This window comes from Hyla sarda, chromosome 8, assembly GCF_029499605.1.
Source record: "Hyla sarda isolate aHylSar1 chromosome 8, aHylSar1.hap1, whole genome shotgun sequence".
Lineage (NCBI taxonomy): Eukaryota > Metazoa > Chordata > Amphibia > Anura > Hylidae > Hyla > Hyla sarda.
In genome coordinates, this window is record NC_079196.1 from 229,621,595 (window position 1) to 229,641,944 (window position 20,350).

The window sequence follows — 20,350 nt, forward strand, 5'->3', positions numbered from 1 at the left end:
GCTTCAGTACGACACTTGATACATTGTAGCTTATATAGCTGATATGTGTGTGTGTCCGGAGCGGGCGGGGCCCCTCTGATTGGAGCCTTTCGGTCACCTGTCCCATTCAGTTAGTGATAAAACCTCACAATCTTTATTTGCTGGGAGGTGACGTCATTACCATGACAATGGCCGCCGGCTCTGGTCACAGGGAGTCTTCTCCGTAGTCAATGTGGTTGTCAGAACAAGAAAATTCTCCCCAGGAACTGGTTGAACCACATTCTGAGCTGAAGGTGAGAGATTCAGTGAGTGTGCGGTGAGCGAGAGGAAGACACAACATACGGGGGGGATCAGTCCTCACCCAATGGTATAGGAGGGCATAGACCACAAGGGGCCATCAACAAAGCCGCCATGAATGGTGCCCGACGTCTCCTCAACCTCCTCCTCATGTCCGGTAAGTGACTTCTACCATCTTCTCATCATTCACTGAGGTGGTCACAAACTGTGGCCCTCCAGATGGTGCAAAACTTCAACTCCCACCATGCCCGGACAGCCAACGGCTGTCCGGGCATGCTGGGAATTGAAGTTTTGTGACCTCTAGAAGACCACCGATTCACCGCAATTGATCAAACTCTTGCTTACGGCCAATCCCTTTGGCAAAACTGTCTTAGTCCAATTCACTAATTGTTTTTGGGGAAGAACAATGGGTTAAAAAAATCATAAAATATTCAAGCCCGCTTTTGTCTAATCTCCTCCTCCGGAAGACATGGGGGCGACCAGTTTCCGAAATGATGCATTAATACCTTTTGTGTCTAAGTAACGGTCGGGATGATACATTGTAGCGCCAAAAAATTACTCGGGCCACAACCCTTCTTGTTTAAGTTGAAATAGAGGAGCAGTCCATCGTGCGGAGAATCCTTTCGACAGCGTAGAGCAAGGGTCGTGTCTCGCCGTACAAATTTCACACCTCCACGACAAGTCTTTAAGTGGGAAAGCTGGGTGACTGCTGTAGCGAGGGCCACAAGATCGCGTTCACACGCTGCATTTTGAAGTATAAATCTATGCCACAGAATACACCTATTTTATGTCAATTTTTTCCAATTTTAATTAAAAAATGAAGTTTTATTTAGGTACGGCTGTTTTATGCAAATTTTCATTCATTTATTTATTTATTTTTGTGCAGTTTTTTTTTTTTTATCCACTGGGGTTTTCAACATAATTTTTTTTTTAAATAAATAAATCAAGCAAAAGATCAAATTTCTATATAGTGCATGGAAAATGCTTGCAAAAAGATTTGTTAAAAATAAATAAATATGCACAATAATTTTTAAAAAATGCCTTAAAATTTGAGGCTCACTATGAGTATAAATACAAGGATGTTTTTGAGCCTCAAAATACTCTGTGAACATTGTGTGATCTAGTTTTTGTCACCCAACTTTCCTAATTTTTTTTTATTTTTTTATGCAAAAAAAATAAATAATAATAATTACAAAATTTCAAGCCAAAGATCAAATTTCAATACAGTGCATGGTAAATGCTTTAAAAAAATCTGTTTAAAAAAAAGCCTACAAATGTGAAGCTCACTAGGAGTATAACTATAAATAATGTTTTTGAGCCTCAAAATACTGTGTGAACATTGTCCGATACTGATTCAGTTGTCTTGATTGTGACCCAACTTTCCCAAGTTTTTTTTTAGTTTTTTTTTGTGCCAAGCTTTTGAAGCCAAAGCCGGGAGCAGATCATACATGGAAGCCTCATATGGAAGGAAGGAGAACAATTCTTGGCTTTGGTTTCAAAACTTGCAACTAGAAACCTTAAAGGGGTATTCCAGGAATATTTTTTATTTGACTATACTACAGGGGCTGTAAAGTTAGTGTAGTCCATAATATAGTGTCTGTACCTGTGTGTGACGGTTTTCTCACAATTCTTCTGTGATTTTCGCCCCAATATTTATTTTTACCAGCATACAAAATAACTGTCTCAGATTTTTCCCAGGTTGCAATGCGGCCGAGACATTACATCACTAGTCAGCTGATGACAGGGAGCCTGTCTGCTTCAATGGGTGGAGCGATCGCTTGGTGGGAGAGAGATCAATCTGCAACTAATTGTATTTTTGCAACAGCTCTAGGCACCCTGATTGGAAAACACAGGCTTTTTGAATGGACGCAATTCATTTATGTTTCAATGGGTGGGGTAGCTGATGTGTGGGAGGGAGAAAAAATTTAATTATGGGATTTGTAGGCAAAAAAAAAAACTCAAACAGGAAATGCCAGTTCACAAAAAGCTAGCCACAGTGTTATGGTAATCTCACAACATAGCCATTTAGCCCCAAGACAAGCGCAGATCCTTCCTAAGCATGTCCATTACTGTCTGCCAGGTATGGTAGAGAACCCCTTTTAATTTGGGGGGAAAAAGTCCCAATGCATGAGGGACCCTTAAAGGGGTACTCCGGTAAAAAAAAAACATTTTCCTTTAAATCAACTGGTGCCAGGAAGTTATTCAGATTTGTAAATTACTTCTATTAAAAAAATCTTTACCCTTCCAGTACTTTTTAGCAGCTGCATGCTACAGAGGAAATTCTTTTCTTTTTGAATTTCTTTTCTGTCTGACCACAGTGCTCTCTGCTGACACCTCTGTCCGTGTCAGGAACTGTCCAGAGCAGCATAGGTTTGCTATGGGGATTTTCTCCTGCTCTGGACAGTTCCTGATATGGGCATCAGGTGTCTGCAGAGAGCACTGTGGACGAGACAAAAAAGAAATTAAAAAAGAATTTCCTCTGTAGCATACAGCTGCTAAAAAGTACTGGAAGGGTAAAGATTTTTTTAATAGAAGTAATTTGCAAATCTGTTTAACTTTCTGGCAGCAGTAGATTAAAAAAATGTTTTCCACCGGAGTACCCCTTCAAAGATTTTCCTGTGATTTCCCCCTGTAATCGGTCTCTTTTTGTTCTCAATAATTTTAACACGTCCAAACAAAACAGAACATACCCCCCCCCCCTCCCCCGGCAGCAGCTCGTGTGGTGTACGCTGCTAACACTCCCAGGCGTCATAGCCCACAGTGATAAGAATCTCCTTTCCGGCATAAGAAGAAAAACCTTTTACATAGAAACTTTCTAACTTAAACATTCTATATGAACGACTTATGAGATCTATTTATGGAAAAGCTGGGTTACAGCCAACATGGCCGCCATCGTTATATAGATTATAAAGTTGTGAGAAAAGCCAAGAGTTAATCAAGTTCTACCTAAAACCCTATTAACCCATGACAGCTGCTCGATATCCCGGTTATTCTGGGATCTATGAGGTTGGGGGCACATTTTAAGAAGGTTCCTTTGGATAGGTGGATTGGATCTTCTGATCTCTAGGAGAGCCGGGTGATCGGCCATATTGGTGCTGTAAGGACGTGACCTCATGTTCATGATTGTTGATGCAGTTATTAAAGGGATTTATGGAGAAGACTTCCCCTTCATACAGGTCTCCATTTATTATCGGTTTCTGGATTGTGCTTCAAAAACTAATGGAGACTGTTAGTTGTTGGTCCTCCAGTGGTGCCCAGGCTGCGGTCCTCCAGTGGTGCCCAGGCTGCGGTCCTCCAGTGGTGCCCAGGCTGCGGTCCTCCAGTGGTGCCCAGGCTGCGGTCCTCCGGTGGTGCCCAGGCTGCGGTCCTCCAGTGGGTGCCCAGGCTGCGGTCCTCCAGTGGGTGCCCAGGCTGCGGTCCTCCAGTGGGTGCCCAGGCTGCGGTCCTCCAGTGGGTGCCCATGCTGCGGTCCTCCAGTGGGTGCCCATGCTGCGGTCCTCCAGTGGGTGCCCATGCTGCGGTCCTCCAGTGGGTGCCCATGCTGCGGTCCTCCAGTGGGTGCCCATGCTGCGGTCCTCCAGTGGGTGCCCATGCTGCGGTCCTCCAGTGGGTGCCCATGCTGCGGTCCTCCAGTGGGTGCCCATGCTGCGGTCCTCCAGTGGGTGCCCATGCTGCGGTCCTCCAGTGGGTGCCCACGCTGCGGTCCTCCAGTGGGTGCCCACGCTGCGGTCCTCCAGTGGGTGCCCACGCTGCGGTCCTCCAGTGGGTGCTCACGCTGCGGTCCTCCAGTGGGTGCCCACGCTGTGGGCCTCCGTGGGTGCCCAAACTCTGGACCTCCAGAAGCTGCAAAACTACAACTCCCAGCATGCCCGGACAGCCGTTGGCTGTCCGGGCATGCTGAGAGTCGTAGTTTTGCAACAGCTGGAGGTCCACAGTTTAGAGAACACTGCCCTGTAGAATGTTTGCATCTCTTTTGTAGGTCTTCCGTAAGGTTGGTCTTTGTCATGTAGGTAGATTGATCTTCATACAAAAAGCCAATGAAACTCAACAAATTCTTATGTAAACGTGTGACGGGAGTGAGTATCAGGGATACGTATCTGATGATGTCACTGCCACCCCCACATGGCCCCGCCCACAACTGACTACAGTTAGGGTGCATACACACCACGTTTTTCAAGTTAAAAACCGTATGGAACCATAAAGAAAACTAAAAATAAAATTGACTTAACATTGTAACGCCAAACGCATCATCCGGTTTAGTCCGTTTTGCATCTTATATGGTTTTTTACCTGTACCCAAAACCGTAGACTACCACGTTTTTTGGTCTGGGTCAAAAACCGTATTAAGCCATATATGATTTTTGTAAACATGGGAGTCAATGGGAACCATATGTGCGTACGGTTCTGTCCGGTTTTCACCATACAGTTTTTGACTTTGCACAGGTTTTTTTTTTTTTTTTTTTAATTTCAATCAAACAAGTGAAACTTTATTCAAAATGAAGTGAAAAGTTTAAAACATACACGTTTTTTTTCTTAACAAACAGATGCAACCGGACATAATTTTTTCCAACCGTATACGGGTTGGAATTTGTCCACACATTTTGATACAGTTTAGTCCGGTTTTGAGGAATCAGTTTTTAATAAAGACCTGATACGGGAACTGTATTGCAAAAACGTGGTGCGAATGCACATGAAGGAGACTTTTACACGGCTGGAATACAGGACCAATAATGAACCAGAATTCTGGAGCAACATTTTGGTGCAGTTGGTCAACTAAGAGTTGGTCTAAACTTAGACTAGACAATCTGGAGGGGGGCCGTAATAAAGTCGGCAGACCTCTCCGAAAAGGTTTAATTAGTCTGCCTTAGCCTCTATCTTCCCCAGACCCCTCTGCGGTCTGATGGTGTCCTCCTCTGTGTTATAGTCTTAGGCTAAGTTTCTACTTGAATTTTTTGTGGCCTAAAAAAAAGAGAGACAAAAAAAAATGCCACAGCATTATTCTTTTGTTTGGCGTTTTTTTTTTTTTTGCTTTTTTTTTCTGGCGTTTTTTGCATTTGAGTGGAAACTGCATTTTTGCCCCCCTTGGTGTTTTTTTTTTTAAATTTTTTTTGGTACCCCAAATTTGTTGGGTACCAAAAAAATAAAAGGATGCAGTAGTGATGGAAAAAAAATTATTTAACAAGATTTACATTTTTTTTATAACAAAATTTTAATTAATTTTTAATAAAGTGTGCGTGTTTCACTTTTTCTTTCTCTATAAATCTTTTTTTAGATTTTGTAGGTAGTACTACTACTCCCAGCATGGAACACACTGTTCCATGATGGGAGTAGAAGTACCTGTACTAATAGGCATATTGCCCCAGGTGTCAGTCGTGACACCCGATGCGATCGTCCATAATATAGCAGAGATGCGGAGCGGCTCTATACAGCGCTCGCATCTCTGCTCTATACAGCGCTCGCATCTCTGCTCTATACAGCGCTCGCATCTCTGCTCTATACAGCGCTCGCATCTCTGCTCTATACAGCGCTCGCATCTCTGCTCTATACAGCGCTCGCATCTCTGCTCTATACAGCGCTCGCATCTCTGCTCTATACAGCGCTCGCATCTCTGCTCTATACAGCGCTCGCATCTCTGCTCTATAAAGCGCTCGCATCTCTGCTCTATACAGCGCTCGCATCTCTGCTCTATACAGCGCTCGCATCTCTGCTCTATACAGCGCTCGCATCTCTGCTCTATACAGCGCTCGCATCTCTGCTCTATACAGCGCTCGCATCTCTGCTCTATACAGCGCTCGCATCTCTGCTCTATACAGCGCTCGCATCTCTGCTCTATACAGCGCTCGCATCTCTGCTCTATACAGCGCTCGCATCTCTGCTCTATACAGCGCTCGCATCTCTGCTCTATACAGCGCTCGCATCTCTGCTCTATACAGCGCTCGCATCTCTGCTCTATACAGCGCTCGCATCTCTGCTCTATACAGCGCTCGCATCTCTGCTCTATACAGCGCTCGCATCTCTGCTCTATACAGCGCTCGCATCTCTGCTCTATACAGCGCTCGCATCTCTGCTCTATACAGCGCTCGCATCTCTGCTCTATACAGCGCTCGCATCTCTGCTCTATACAGCGCTCGCATCTCTGCTCTATACAGCGCTCGCATCTCTGCTCTATACAGCGCTCGCATCTCTGCTCTATACAGCGCTCGCATCTCTGCTCTATACAGCGCTCGCATCTCTGCTCTATACAGCGCTCGCATCTCTGCTCTATACAGCGCTCGCATCTCTGCTCTATACAGCGCTCGCATCTCTGCTCTATACAGCGCTCGCATCTCTGCTCTATACAGCGCTCGCATCTCTGCTCTATACAGCGCTCGCATCTCTGCTCTATACAGCGCTCGCATCTCTGCTCTATACAGCGCTCGCATCTCTGCTCTATACAGCGCTCGCATCTCTGCTCTATACAGCGCTCGCATCTCTGCTCTATACAGCGCTCGCATCTCTGCTCTATACAGCGCTCGCATCTCTGCTCTATACAGCGCTCGCATCTCTGCTCTATACAGCGCTCGCATCTCTGCTCTATACAGCGCTCGCATCTCTGCTCTATACAGCGCTCGCATCTCTGCTCTATACAGCGCTCGCATCTCTGCTCTATACAGCGCTCGCATCTCCGCACTATACTCCGGCCAGTGATGTGAATAGAACATTGTTCATTCCTATTTTCGGCCCAGAGTGGTGATTGGCCGGATGGTTGCAGCCAATCACAGGTCAGAGGGAAATATGAATGAGTGATGTTATATTCATATCACTGGCCTGAGTATAGAGCTGCTCCACATCTCTGCAATAGATAGGACGATTGTGTCAGGAGTGATACCTGCTGTGATCTGTCCTTAACTGCAGGTACTACTACTCCTAACATGAAGCACACTCTGCTCCATGCTGGGAGCTGTAGTACCTGCATTAATAGACAGATCACAGCAAGTGCCACTTCTGACACCTGTTGCGATCTGTCTATTAATGCAGATATGACAGCTCCCAGCATGGAGCAGAGTGTGCTCCATGTTGGGAGTAGTAGTACCTGCAGTTAAGGAAAGATCACAGCAGGTATCACTTCTGACACCCGCTGTGATCCTCCTGTATAATGTATAGATGCGGCCGGCTGCTCTTCTATGGTCCCCTGCACTGACATATATGTACACATATTCCCATATGCCACATAGAGATGTGATTGGCTGGAACCATCTGACCAATCACAGCTCTCTGTGTGAAATATGAAATAGGTGTGTATACATACGTCAGTGCAGGGGACCATAGAAGAGCGCCCGGACGCATCTATAAAGTATACAGAAGGATCGCAACAGGTGTCAGAAGTACAGGTACTACTACTCCCATCTTCAAACAGTGTGTTCCATGCTGGGAGTAGTAGCACTACTTAAAAAAATGTTAAAAATAAATTTTTTTTTTAAAAAAGTGAAAAACACACACTACATTTTTATTATTGTCGGCTACATTTTTAGGTCCCCGCCTGCCCACATAAATTTATAACTGCTTGAAAAATTAATAAAAATTGTTATAAAAAAAGATAAATTTCGTTAGATACAATTTTTTCCATCACTACTGAATCTTTCATTTTAGTTTTTTAATGGTACCCTACAAAATTTTAATAAAAAAAGGTATCTCAATCACTCTTTTGTATCGCTAAAGTCCAAAAAAGAAAAAAAAACGCCTGCAAAAATGCCAAAGTTAAAACCCACATGTCGTTTGTCTTTTTTTTTTTTTTTTTTTTCCCCCACTTCCATAGACTTCTAAAAAAAGAGTGAAAAAACGCATAAAGTATAAAAAAAAAAAGCCAAACTGAAAAACGCCAAGTGGAAAAATAATTTTGCGATTTCTCATTGATTTACAGCGAACATCTGGCCACAGCATTTTTTTTGGCCGAAAACTCCATGCGGCAGAATTGGCGTTTTTCGAAAAAAATAAATAAATAATAAATTAGAAACTTAGATTTAGAGCTCACTGTCATCAGCAAATATTGAAATTCTGCCCAGTACTGCCCCCTATGGTCTCCTAGTAACTGTGTCCCCTCCAATACGAACATACAATGGAGCCTCAATAGTAACCACAATGGCTTATTTCCAGTAGGAAAGAACTTTCTCTACAGTGGCACCTACTAGTGATGAGCGGCGAAGGCCATATTCAAATTTGTGTTATTTCATGGATATGAAATTCTCATTCGCTATGTTTGTTCTCTCTTTTTTTTTTTTTTTTTTATGCAGAAATTTGCATAGTGCTCATGCGCGATTTATCTTACCTAAAAAGAAGGAAGGGATCAGTGCCCTCTGGAAGTGTCTATATTCGCAGTAAAAATTTGCATTTCGAATATTCACGCTTAACACTACCATCTAGCTTTTCTTCAAATCGATGTCTGACCCCTAAACTTATCCCATATCCACAGAATAGGGGATAAGTGTCTGATCCGGGGAGGTCCGACCCCTGGGTTCCCACGTAATCTCCTGTATGGGGCCCAATTCTCACTGCTCAACTTGCCATACTCCTGAGTGCTCCGGCCCTCACCTTCAGAAACTATTAAAAGTGATAACCTGCTCAGCCAATCACCTGAGATTGGACCCCGTCTCAGCCGGTTATTGGCTGAGCGGGCCGTCACACAAGCGTGTCTGATGGAGAAGTGGTGGTGGTGGTGGGGGGGGGGGGGTAGAGAACTCAGGAGTATGGCAAGTTGTGTGGCAAGAGCCTGGCTCCTGTACAGGAGATTGTGTGGGACATCCCGTGATCAGACGCATACACCCTATCCTGTGCCTAGGGAATAATTTGTGTTCCCCAGAGTACCCCTTTAAGGGGAACTCCACCCCTAGACATCCTATCCCCCATCCAAAGGTTGGGGACAAGATGTCTGATCACGGGGGTCCCGCAGTTAGGGACCCCCACAATCTCGGCTGCGGCACCCCAGACATTTGTTGCACGGAGGGAACTTCACTCAACGCCGGATGACTGGGGTTGCGTGGCGGAGGCTCGTGACATCACAGCCTCACCCCGCACATGACATCACAGCCACGCCCCCCTCAATGCAAGTCTATGGGAGGGGTCATGACGTCACAAGCCTCCGGTGCTGCACCCGACGTTCTAAATGAATGATGGGTGTAGCAGGGAGATCGGTGGGGGTCACGCAGCTGGGATAGGGGATAAGATGTCTAGGGATGGTGTCAGGCCCAAGGCCTGATTATTAAAATCCTATATGTGTATTATAATTATAACTTTGTGATGTATTATCCAAGCCATGGGTGAGAGGTCATTCAGACTGTGTTTTGTGTATTGCATTTTATTGGGGGGGGGGTCTGTCTGTTTGTTTACATCTCCTTTGAAGTCAGAGGCTCTTTTTGAAGCAGCAGGAAGTCATGCACTCTGGTCCCATCATATAATCAACCAGATAAGAGGGCCAGGGACAGAGATGCCCCCCTGGTGGGATCAGAGGGGAGGGGGGGAATGGAGTCCCCCTCCCAAGAAAGCAGATATGATATTTAAACAATGCTAGACTAAAAGTTGGTTGTTGAAAGCTGGGCCACAAGCTGACAAGACCATCCTAAGAACAGCACTCTCATGGACTGCTATATCATCATGCTGTAAGAACTTCATCTTTTGTTTTCTGAACTTGCCTTGCTAAACTCTTTCATATTTTTGTAACTGTATGTCATTTGTTTCTGTATTTTTATATATATATATAATATATATATATATATATATATAGCACTGTGATACCTTTTATCAGATTAAATGCTTAATTTATCAGCTCTGGTCTTTGATCTCTAAATATATGAGCTCACCTTTCTGAAGGAGGCTCTGGTAAAACACGTTTATCTAAGGGATAATTTGGTGACTTGCTGGGACTTGTAGTGGATACCCAGAGGTCTGACGGCTTTAACCCTTGCACCATCACACTCTCTCTAGCGTCTTAGCTGGACCGATAGGGTGTGATCGTGACAGGTGGAGTACCCCTTTTAAAGGGACTTAAAGCATGATCAGAAATTATATGCCAAGTCCAAAAGGGGAGTTTCTGGCTAAACCCTACTTGTTTAAATGATCTTTCAGGATCGGACATTGATTTATACTTGTGTAGGTGACTCGGCAACGTGAGATCTTCAGCTGTCTGACCACAAGGGGACTGGGGTTCCACTTTAGAATGGATGAGCTCAACAATCATGACTATGGTCTACAGCAGACATAGTCAACCTTCGGCACTGCAGATGTTCTGGACTATATCTTCCAAGATGCTTTGGCAGTGTTTTGGCTGTAAAACCACCATGGGAGATATAGTCCGAAACAACTGCGGTGCCAAAGTTTGCCTATTCCTGGTCTAGGGTAAGGTTACTAAATATACCATAAGAGGTGACCTTTTGTGGAGTTCAAGGGCAAGTGGAAAAGTCTAAAGATGCTCTTCAGCGGGTTTATCTGACCGTCTATTAGACATGTGCAATTCGTTTTGGACGTAATTCGTTTTCGTCCGAATTGTTCATATTTCGTACATTCAGATTGATCCAAATGTATGCAATATTTACATCCAAATGAATCCGAATTCATAACAAAACGAATTGTACATGCCAATGAAATTGTGAAAAACACATTTTTATTTTAGTTAAAACAAAGTTTGTTTTCATTTAGAAGCAAGGGACCATTTAATAAAGTGTGTGTGTGTTTCACTTTTTTTCTCAATTTTTTTACATTTTTTTTAGGTAGTACTACTATCCCAGCATGGAACAGACTTTTCCATGATGGGAGTAGTAGTACCTATAATAATAATAGACATATTGCCCTGGGTATCAGTCATGACACCCGATGCAATCATCCATAATATAGCAGAGAAGCAGAGCGGCTTTATACAGCGCGCGCATCTCTGTACTATACTCCGACCAGTGATGTAAATAGAACATCACTCATTCATATTTTCAGCCCAGAGCTGTGATTGGCTGCAGCCATCCGGCCAATCACAGCTCTGAGGGAAATATGAATGAGTGAGTAGCCGGAGTACACAGCAGAGACGCGAGCTCTGTATACAGCCGCTCCATCTCTGCAATACACAGGATGATCACATTGGGTGTCAGTAGTGATACCCGCTGTAATCTGTTCTTACCTGCAGGTACTACTGCTCCCAACATGAAGCACACTCTGCTCCATGCTGGGAGCTGTAGTATCAGCATTAATAGACAGATCGCAGTGAGTGTAACTTCTGACACATGATGCGATCTGTCTATTAATGCAGAAACTACAGCTCCCAGCATAGAGCAGAGTGTGCTCCATGTTGGGAGTTGTAGTACCTGCAGTTAAGGAAAGATCACAGCGGGTATCACTCCTGACACCCGCTGTGATCCTCCTGTATAATGTATAGATGCAGCGGCCGCTCTCCTATGATCCACTGCACTGACGTGTATATATACACATTCCGATTTCCCACAGAGAGTTGTGATTGGCTGGAACCATCTGGCCAATCACAGCTTTCTGCGGGAAATATGAATAGGTGTATATATACGGCAGTGCTGGAGACCATAGAAGAGCGGCCGCCCGCATCTATACATTATACAGGAGGATCGCAACAGGCGATCTGTCTATTAGTACAGATACCACTACTCCCATCATGGAACAGTGTGTTCCATGCTGGGAGTAGTAGTACTACCTAAAAAAATGTAAAAAATAAAGAAAAAAAGTGAAACACACACACTACATTTTTATTATTGCCGGCTACATTTTTAGGTCCCCGCCCGCCCGCATAAATTGATCCCTGTTTTAAAATTTATTTAAAAAATTATTATAAAAAAGATCAATTTCGTTAGATACTATTTTTTCCTTCACTACTGAATCTTTTTTTATTTTATTTTTTTTAATGGCACCCTACAAAATCTTATTAAAAAAGGAATCTCCATAGCCACTAACCATAAAAACGAATAACTAAAATAAAATGAATGACCTATATAACGAATAGATCCAAAATAAAGAATTCATCGAAATGCTGTACAGTTTCCAAATAGAACCGAAAAAATATATACAAATGCATCTGAAAATATAATAAAACGAATAACTGTATCCCTAAGGTTTGACAGAACCAAAAAAAATTTCATCCGAAAAAAACAAAACAAAACAAAATTTTTGGTTGTGCATAGAGATGAGCGAACTTACAGTAAATTCGATTTGTCACAAACTTCTCGGCTCGGCAGTTGATGACTTTTCCTGCATAAATTAGTTCAGCTTTCCGGTGGGCTGGAAAAGGTAGATACAGTCCTAGGAGATTCTTTCCTAGGAATGTATCCACCTTTTCCAGCCCACCGGAGCAACTGAAGGCTGAACTAATTTACGCAGGAAAAGTTATCAACTGCCGAGCCGAGAAGTTTGTGACGAATCGAATTTACTGTAAGTTCGCTCATCTCTAGTTGTGCACATGTCTATCGTGTATGGTGGCCTCCTGTCTCTCCCCTAACAAATATCGGTGCAGAGAAGAATCGGTCAGATTTTTACGACCTGACCCTATTGTTTGGTCGACAATTATTGAAAGTCTATGGCCACCATTACATGGGTAACTTTGGTTCTTTGCCATAGTAGACCGTAGCCTTGGGCAAGAAACTGATCTGAGGTATTTAGGGCTAAATTATTTTCCTTTCTGTTTTCCAGTCTTCACCACTCCAGTGATCTCCAATGTCACCACCCCTGCCCAACCAGTGTGTGGAAACCCGGTGATCAATAGTCGGATTGTTGGTGGCACAAATGCACATGATGGGGCATGGCCATGGCAGATCAGTCTACGGTACCATGGCTCCCACATCTGTGGTGGATCCTTGATCTCCAACCAATGGGTGCTCACCGCCGCACATTGCTTTGAAATGTAAGTTGCTACCTACAGATATAATGCCGTAATCTGTAGTCAAGCAAGGCACTAAACAGCTGAATGGTCAGGATGTGCAGTCAGGCAGGGAAAACCGATCACATTGTCCTTTATTGGGACAACTGTATATGAAAAAGAGTAAAATACAGTTGTCAGTAGAGATGAACAAATCGAATCTGATTAATCTGAATTCGTTACGAATGTCATGAAAAATTTAATTTGTAACGAATGCGGATATCAACGAGATTCTATCGCGTGAATCGCTTCATTTAACTCCATTTAATGCAGTCCAGGCTCCAGGGCATCTAAATGGCAGATGCACATGTGAGGAGATGGGGCAAGGAATCCTGGGAAGGCAGGAACATGGGTAGGTGGGATGACCCTGAATCGCATGCAGGATGCAGCCTATCAGCAGCCAGTCACCCCTGTGATGTCACAGCCCTATATAATCAGCAGCCATATTGCGGCCACTCACATCATTCTTTCACTGCAGAGAGATAGGACAGACAGCCTGTGTGTTACAAAGAAAAGTTTTTCCAGCAGCGATTTACCTCCTAGTCAAGTCAACGTTCTGGTGGACAGAGAGCAGTTTTTGTCACAGAAAATCATTCTTACTGCAGCGATCAACCTCCCAGTCACTGTCTACAGCATTGTATTACAGAGAGGAGCAGAGAGCAGTGTGTTGCCCAGAAGAACAGCAGCGATTCAGCTCAAGCACAAATCCTGCCTAGAAGCACTGATAGGGAAGGGATTGAGATTGCGAGAATGCAATTTTGGCTGTAGTATACATTGACTATGTGATGCAGCACTGGTGTCCACTGCTGGTGTTGTACACAAACTTTTTTAAGCTTACTGTAGTGCATTTTTCTGCCCTCATAAGGGCATACCACATGCCTACATCTAAGTGTACCATTATGTTCCTGATATAGTCTCAAGGGCCTAGATACTGGGAAAGGACAGCAAAAAGTACACACCTGCTGCTGTTCTAGACAAATGCTGTTTTAAGCATAGTGAAGCGTATTGTACTCCCCTCATATACACACTAAGTATGTCAGGCAGAGAAGTGCCAGAACGTGCACAGAGAAGTGGAAAAGGCCTAAATTCATCAGGCACAGGCAGAGATTGCAGCAGACTAGGGGCGAGTGGCAGCAGGAATCGCAGAGAGAGGCCTGAGCTCCCGGTATCAGCCAGCGGTCGTGTCTTGACCAGCAACCCATCTGGTCATCGATTGATTAACACGCTCATCCACATCATCACAAGTGACATCTGGTACCCCCAGTCAACAGTTGTTGGGTTCCTCAGACACAACCCTCAGTTGGAATGGCCCGGGAGCAGTCCCTGTCCTCCCATTGCCTTTGTACTATGCTGTTCCCTCTCCCAAAGAAGTATCTTATGCTGTGGGTTCAGCTCCACTATTTACTGAGGATGATCTAATAGAGGACAGTCAGCAGCTACTGGACAGCCAAGCAGGGGAGGAGACATGCGCCGCTTGCTCCGCTAGGAGGCCAAGTAGTGATGTGGAGAGTGACGTGGGAGGTGGTGTTGCCAGGGTTCAGGGTTCTGAAGCAGACACTGTTGGGGAACCTGAGGAGGACATCATTGACGTGCAGACACTTGTTGATGATGATGATGAAGCCGATCACAATTGGGAGCCGTGGCGCCTACATCGCACGGCCACATGATCCCTGTGGGGGCTGAACTGGAGGAAGGGGAGGGGCACAGTGGAGCACAGTTTAGGTTTCGCCGAATGGGTGGTTTTTCCAGTCATCTGACAGGAGAGGAGGAGCATTCAGAGGAGCTAGAGGGTTAGGCTAGGTTCACACTGTGGAATTTCTGGCAAGAAATTCTGCCGGAGATCGAGCCGGCGGCACTAGGATCACGTGGACTACATTTCCGTTCCCATAGATGGCAATTCATTTCTGAGCAGATCTCCCAAAAGATCCACCCAGAAATGTATTGCAGTCTATGGGGGCAGCAATGTAGTCTGCTCGGTCCCAGCGCCGCCGGCTCAATCTCCGGCAGAAATTCTGCCCAGAAATTCCTCAGTGTTAACCTAGCCTTATAATGAAGGCGAGACAGAGGACCCAGACACATCATGGCAGTATGTAGTGAAGATGGAGGCAGGGAGTTCCTCCGAGTCACTTGCACAAATGGCATGATGCATGCTTGCTTGCTTGCGTAATGATGCCGAATTGTCACCATTCAGCAGCGGGATGACTTCTGGCTCTCCACCTTATTGGACCCTCACTACCTCCTCAAAATGGGGGGCCTTTTTTACACCCACTGAGAGAGGACAAACTGACCTACTACAGAGAAATCCTACGTAGTCATTTGGCTGATGCTTATTGGGCCATTGTCCATCCTTTCGCAGGTCTGACTCTCCTCCGCTTCAGACCTTTTCTGACCCACCTTCGTCGCCGGGTACTGATAATGCCACCCACCGCACCACTCTGTCACTGGGTAACTTTCAGGACTCCTAATGCTGCTGCCACCTCCAGGCTGTCTCATTTAGGCACCATATGTTCTCTTCATGCTGCCACCAACTCCAGGCTGTGTCATTCAGCCACTATATGGTCTCCTCTTGCTGCCACAAACTTGAGGCTGTGTCATTCAGCCACTATATGATTTACTGATGCTGCTGGGCCTGGGACATTACCTAAAAATTTTTACGGTAGCCCTAGCTACCATAAATCTTCAATTTAAATTTTAAAATTCATCTTTTAATCTTAGGGATTTAATCTTTTAATCTTAGGGATTGTCTTCTAATGCTGCTGCCAACTCCAGGCTGTGTCATTCTGTCACATTATGGTCTCCTCATGCTGCTGCCACCTCTAGGCTCTGTCATTGTGCTGCCATGTGACTCCTTAGATTCGTGGTCCTATAGTATGAGTTCAAAGTAAACGCCGGGACATTAAACTTGGAAATCTAATATAAATTTGAAATTTAAAAAAATCGATGAAATCTTTTCATGACTGAGGCCCTATGGTTGTCGATGTCGTATTACCTGTAAAATTATCACAAGAATCCAGTGAACCATGACTGAATAAATGAAACATTCACACTTTCACAGTCGGGGAGGGGGGGGCTGAGAGGCAGGGGCTGGAAAAGGGGGTTGCTCGCTTCGCAGAGGACCACCAGCTCTATGCTCACCAGAATGGGTAATCAAAAAAATTAAAATAAATTTAAAAAAAATGAAATAAAAATGACATTAAAAAATCTGCCACATCCAGACTCTCTGCGGCAATGGTTCTAATAGTGATGCCTGTTATCTGCATGTCATAATAAAAAACAGTATTATTTCACTAACACAGCACACTCCCTATGTATGTTAAGACAAGTCAAAGGGTTCTACGCCCCTATTGAGCCTCTCTGTAGACCATAAATAGCTGCTTTTAATAGCGATTCGGCACAAATAAATTCGGACCGAACCGGATTTTTCTTAAAATTTTGCGAATCGGCCGAATCAAATTTTTCAGAAATTCACTCATCTCTAGCTGTCAGGATTGAGGTGGATGGCAGGAAAGATGACAACCGTGACACTGAGCACCCAGTGCACCAACCTCCTGGTGGTCAATGGCAATACTGATCTCCTAGTGTAAAATTAGTACTTGGCAGTCAGATGGGACTTCTGTGAGGAAAAGATGTTACTTTTTGCTGACACTGTGACCTATTGCCTTAAAGTGAACTCTTAGGTGACATCACTAGTTTCCGCCAGGGGCCCAAGGAGATCTCTACCTGCTGCTACATGGATAACATTGTAGAAGGTGAAGATGCTCCTCATCATTGTGTAACCTGATGTTTGGTTTCATTCCAGGTCTACGACCCTTTCTGACTACACAGTCATTCTTGGCGAGTACCAGCTGCAAATCACCAGTCCTCACCAGGTTGAGTCCAATGTACAAAGTATTTTTGTAAATTCCCTGTTCAGTGGAGCTGGCACACCGGGGGACATTGCCCTGATAAAGCTTTCCGGTCCTGTTACTTATACGGAGTACATTCTGCCAGTGTGTGTCCCATCGGCATCTATGAGCTTCACGGCTGGCACCAAATGCTGGGTTACTGGATGGGGCGATATAGGATCTGGAGGTAAGAAAATTCAAGAGGTGTACAACATTCCAAGTTTATAATACTTTACCTACCATGTCATGGCTCTGGTCCGGGGTCTTTATGTTACTGTTTTTTGTATTCCATGACCTCAGTCATTTTTTCGTTTTTTTTTTTGTAGTAACCCTTCCGTACCCACAGACCCTCCAGCAGGTCATGGTGCCTCTTATTAGCAATAGCGCCTGTGATGCCATGTACCATGTCAACTCCGACATTGGCTCCAACCAACAGATCATTCCTAGCGACCAGATCTGTGCAGGATACCAGACTGGACAGAAGGACTCCTGCCAGGTGGGTGGATTATTTTCTAAATTCCATTGTTGGAAATTGGTTGGGACAGTTTTGATTCTTCTTTCCCCCACCTTAAAGTCAGGTCCATTATACTATTGTTGTGTGCACGTTACCCTATTGCACGTTACCCTGTCAGATCCCACAAAAATAAAATAAATAAATAAAAAATATATATATATATATATAAATATGTTTCCTAGCACCTAATCTTGACTGTGTACATCTAATTTTTTGCCTCTTTCACATATAATTCTTATAAAAATACCTCTTTATTAGCTCAGTGTTAGAAATTAGTGTTAAGCACAAATATTCGTTATGCAAATTCTTAATGGCGAATATCAGCACTTCGAAATTTTGCAAACATTTAGAATATAGTGCTATATATTCGTGATGATGAATATTCGTTTTTTAATGTTTGTTTAATTTTTATGCAAATTTTCCATGCACATTTTCGTAGAACATAGGACGATTAATCGTCAATATATTCGTGGAATATCACAAATTTGAATATGGCCCCTGCCGCTCATCACTATTAGAAATCCTCACAGGGGGACAAGGTGTGTCCCTCCCTTGTGGTGGTGGTAGTGGTGGTGGTGGTGAAAGGAGATTGGTGTGTGGTGGGAGGGGGTGTGTCCCTTCCTTGTAGGGGTGGGAGATGATTGGTGTGCTTGTCCATGACTGATGGACAAGCTGATGCTGCTGCAGGACTGGTTAGTGTCCCAGTAGGTATGAGGTCCCAAATTGGTGGGATTTTCTGGAGCCATTTTCTTTTTTAAATATTCAACATTTTTTTTAAACAACCACATTACAAAAGGTCTTTCATTTTCATCAGTAACAACATCTAAAAAAAAAAATTGGGGGATCTGACAGTGCCCATTGAACTATGAAATCTCATGTATGTGTCCTCATGCCCTGTAAAGCTTTTGGCATCATCTCCATAACTATGACCATGTATCAGAATACAATGATTGGAGTACAGTAGATAAACTATTGGGGTAGGGTCATACGTAGCGTATTTGACACTGTGGCTGCACCAACCCCAATGGCCGCAGCAGGGAGCATGCTCTAGTGACTGGTGTCAGCGCATCCGAAACGTGCCATACGCTATGTGTGACCCTACCCTAAAGATGTATTTAGTGTTTTCCTATCCATGTTATTTACTATTATTTTTGCTTGTTTCAGGGTGACTCTGGGGGACCGCTGGTGTGTAATTACAACGATGCTTGGTATCTAGTCGGTATTGTAAGTTGGGGTGATCAATGTGCCATGCCGAACCGTCCAGGAGTTTATACCTATGTCCCAAACTACTACAACTGGGTCTACTCGTATGGAGCCATGCGTTCCGTGTCTTCTCCGCCATCCTCGGCCTCCGTGTTTACGGCGTCGGCTTTACTGTTTTTTATCTCTTTATTGCTACACACTTGATAATCTGCAGATGACCCAACAGGGTCAAGAAACTGGAATAATAATAATTTTCATAGACTGAGTTCTGGGAGTCAGACTCTGTGATGGCCCAAGATTACATTGGTGGGATTGTTCGAGGTGGTCAGGTGCCAGGACAAAGATTGCGAAATTGCCTATGAAATACCTCATGTGACCGAAGCAGCCGCCATATATACTGGACAGTGAAATTCCCAACCAACAGATCCCCCAACCAATATATTCCCAACCAACAGACCCCCCCCCCCAACCAATAAATCCCCAACCAACAGACCCCCCCCCCCCCCCAACCAATAAATCCCCAACCAACAGACCCCCCCCCCCAACCCAACAGATCCCCAACCAATACATTCCCAACCAACACATCTTGCATCTTCCTTGAATGAATGAAGGTCCACCATCATTTGTATAGATTAAAGTATTTTTTTAGGCATAAAGATAACATGAAGATATTTTACCTGTTCGGATCTTACCTTGTGACATTTGTTTATGATAAATAAATGTTTTCTTGTTTTATAAAACATTGTATATTTTATAATCTGTATATGGCTGGAACATCCAAAGATCACTGGTCAGAAGGATTAGGTCTTCTACATATGTGAGCTGCTGAGTTTTTCTTTTTATTTGTTCAATGGATCATGGCTATCAAGAGTGTCCAGTAGGGACAGGTACATCATGGGCTTTTGTGACCAAACTGACTTACTATTGCTAATAATAATAATCACAATAATAATATTATAATTGTGTTTATTTCCCCTCTGAAATGATTTCCTTGTGCTGCCTACATGTCCCATGATTCCTCTGACTTTGCAGAAAGAGGGGGTGGAGTCTTATCACTGCACCTGGTCATCTAATTACCTGGTTAGACTCCAGCAGCTGAGATTCATAGGGGTTGATGTCAGTTCACAGCATGTACTGTTTTGATGCTGTTTTACTGTTTTATTTATTCATCAAGTGTGTTTTTTTTAGACAAATATTGCCTTTAGGGGGAAGCATTTTGACCTATAATGACAATTGAGTTGTTTTATGAATGTTTAATGTCTTCAGGTTGTTTCACATGTTGCATTTTACTGTGATTTTTCAAATTCACTGTTAAAGAAATATATATGAATGACTGTAAAATGGTGCTACTTTTCTGCCATTTTTGGAAAATCCTAGTAAAATGCAAGTTGAGCCCCAACTCTCTCTCTGTATACTGCTGGTATCTTTATACCTCTCCTCTTCAGCTCTATCTGTATACTGCTGCTATATGTATCTCTCTGGGATCAGGATATAAAATAGGTATACACTTCCCCTCCAGCTCCCTGTATACTGCTGCTATCTCTATGTGATAAGGATATACAGAAGTTATACAGCTGCCCTC

At 43.9% G+C, this 20,350-nt stretch overlaps 1 protein-coding gene across 1 annotated transcript; it reads left to right on the top strand.

Annotated features, from left to right (window-relative positions):
- The first annotated feature begins 311 nt into the window (after positions 1–311).
- LOC130285150 (serine protease 33-like) lies at positions 312–19,106 on the top strand. The gene is made up of 5 exons (XM_056536416.1): positions 312–433; positions 12,942–13,152; positions 16,967–17,238; positions 17,378–17,547; positions 18,730–19,106. The coding sequence occupies exons 1-5, from the start codon at positions 391–393 to the stop codon at positions 18,970–18,972; spliced, it is 939 nt and encodes a 312-aa protein (XP_056392391.1). The 5' UTR covers positions 312–390; the 3' UTR covers positions 18,973–19,106.
- Positions 19,107–20,350: the final 1,244 nt, after the last annotated feature.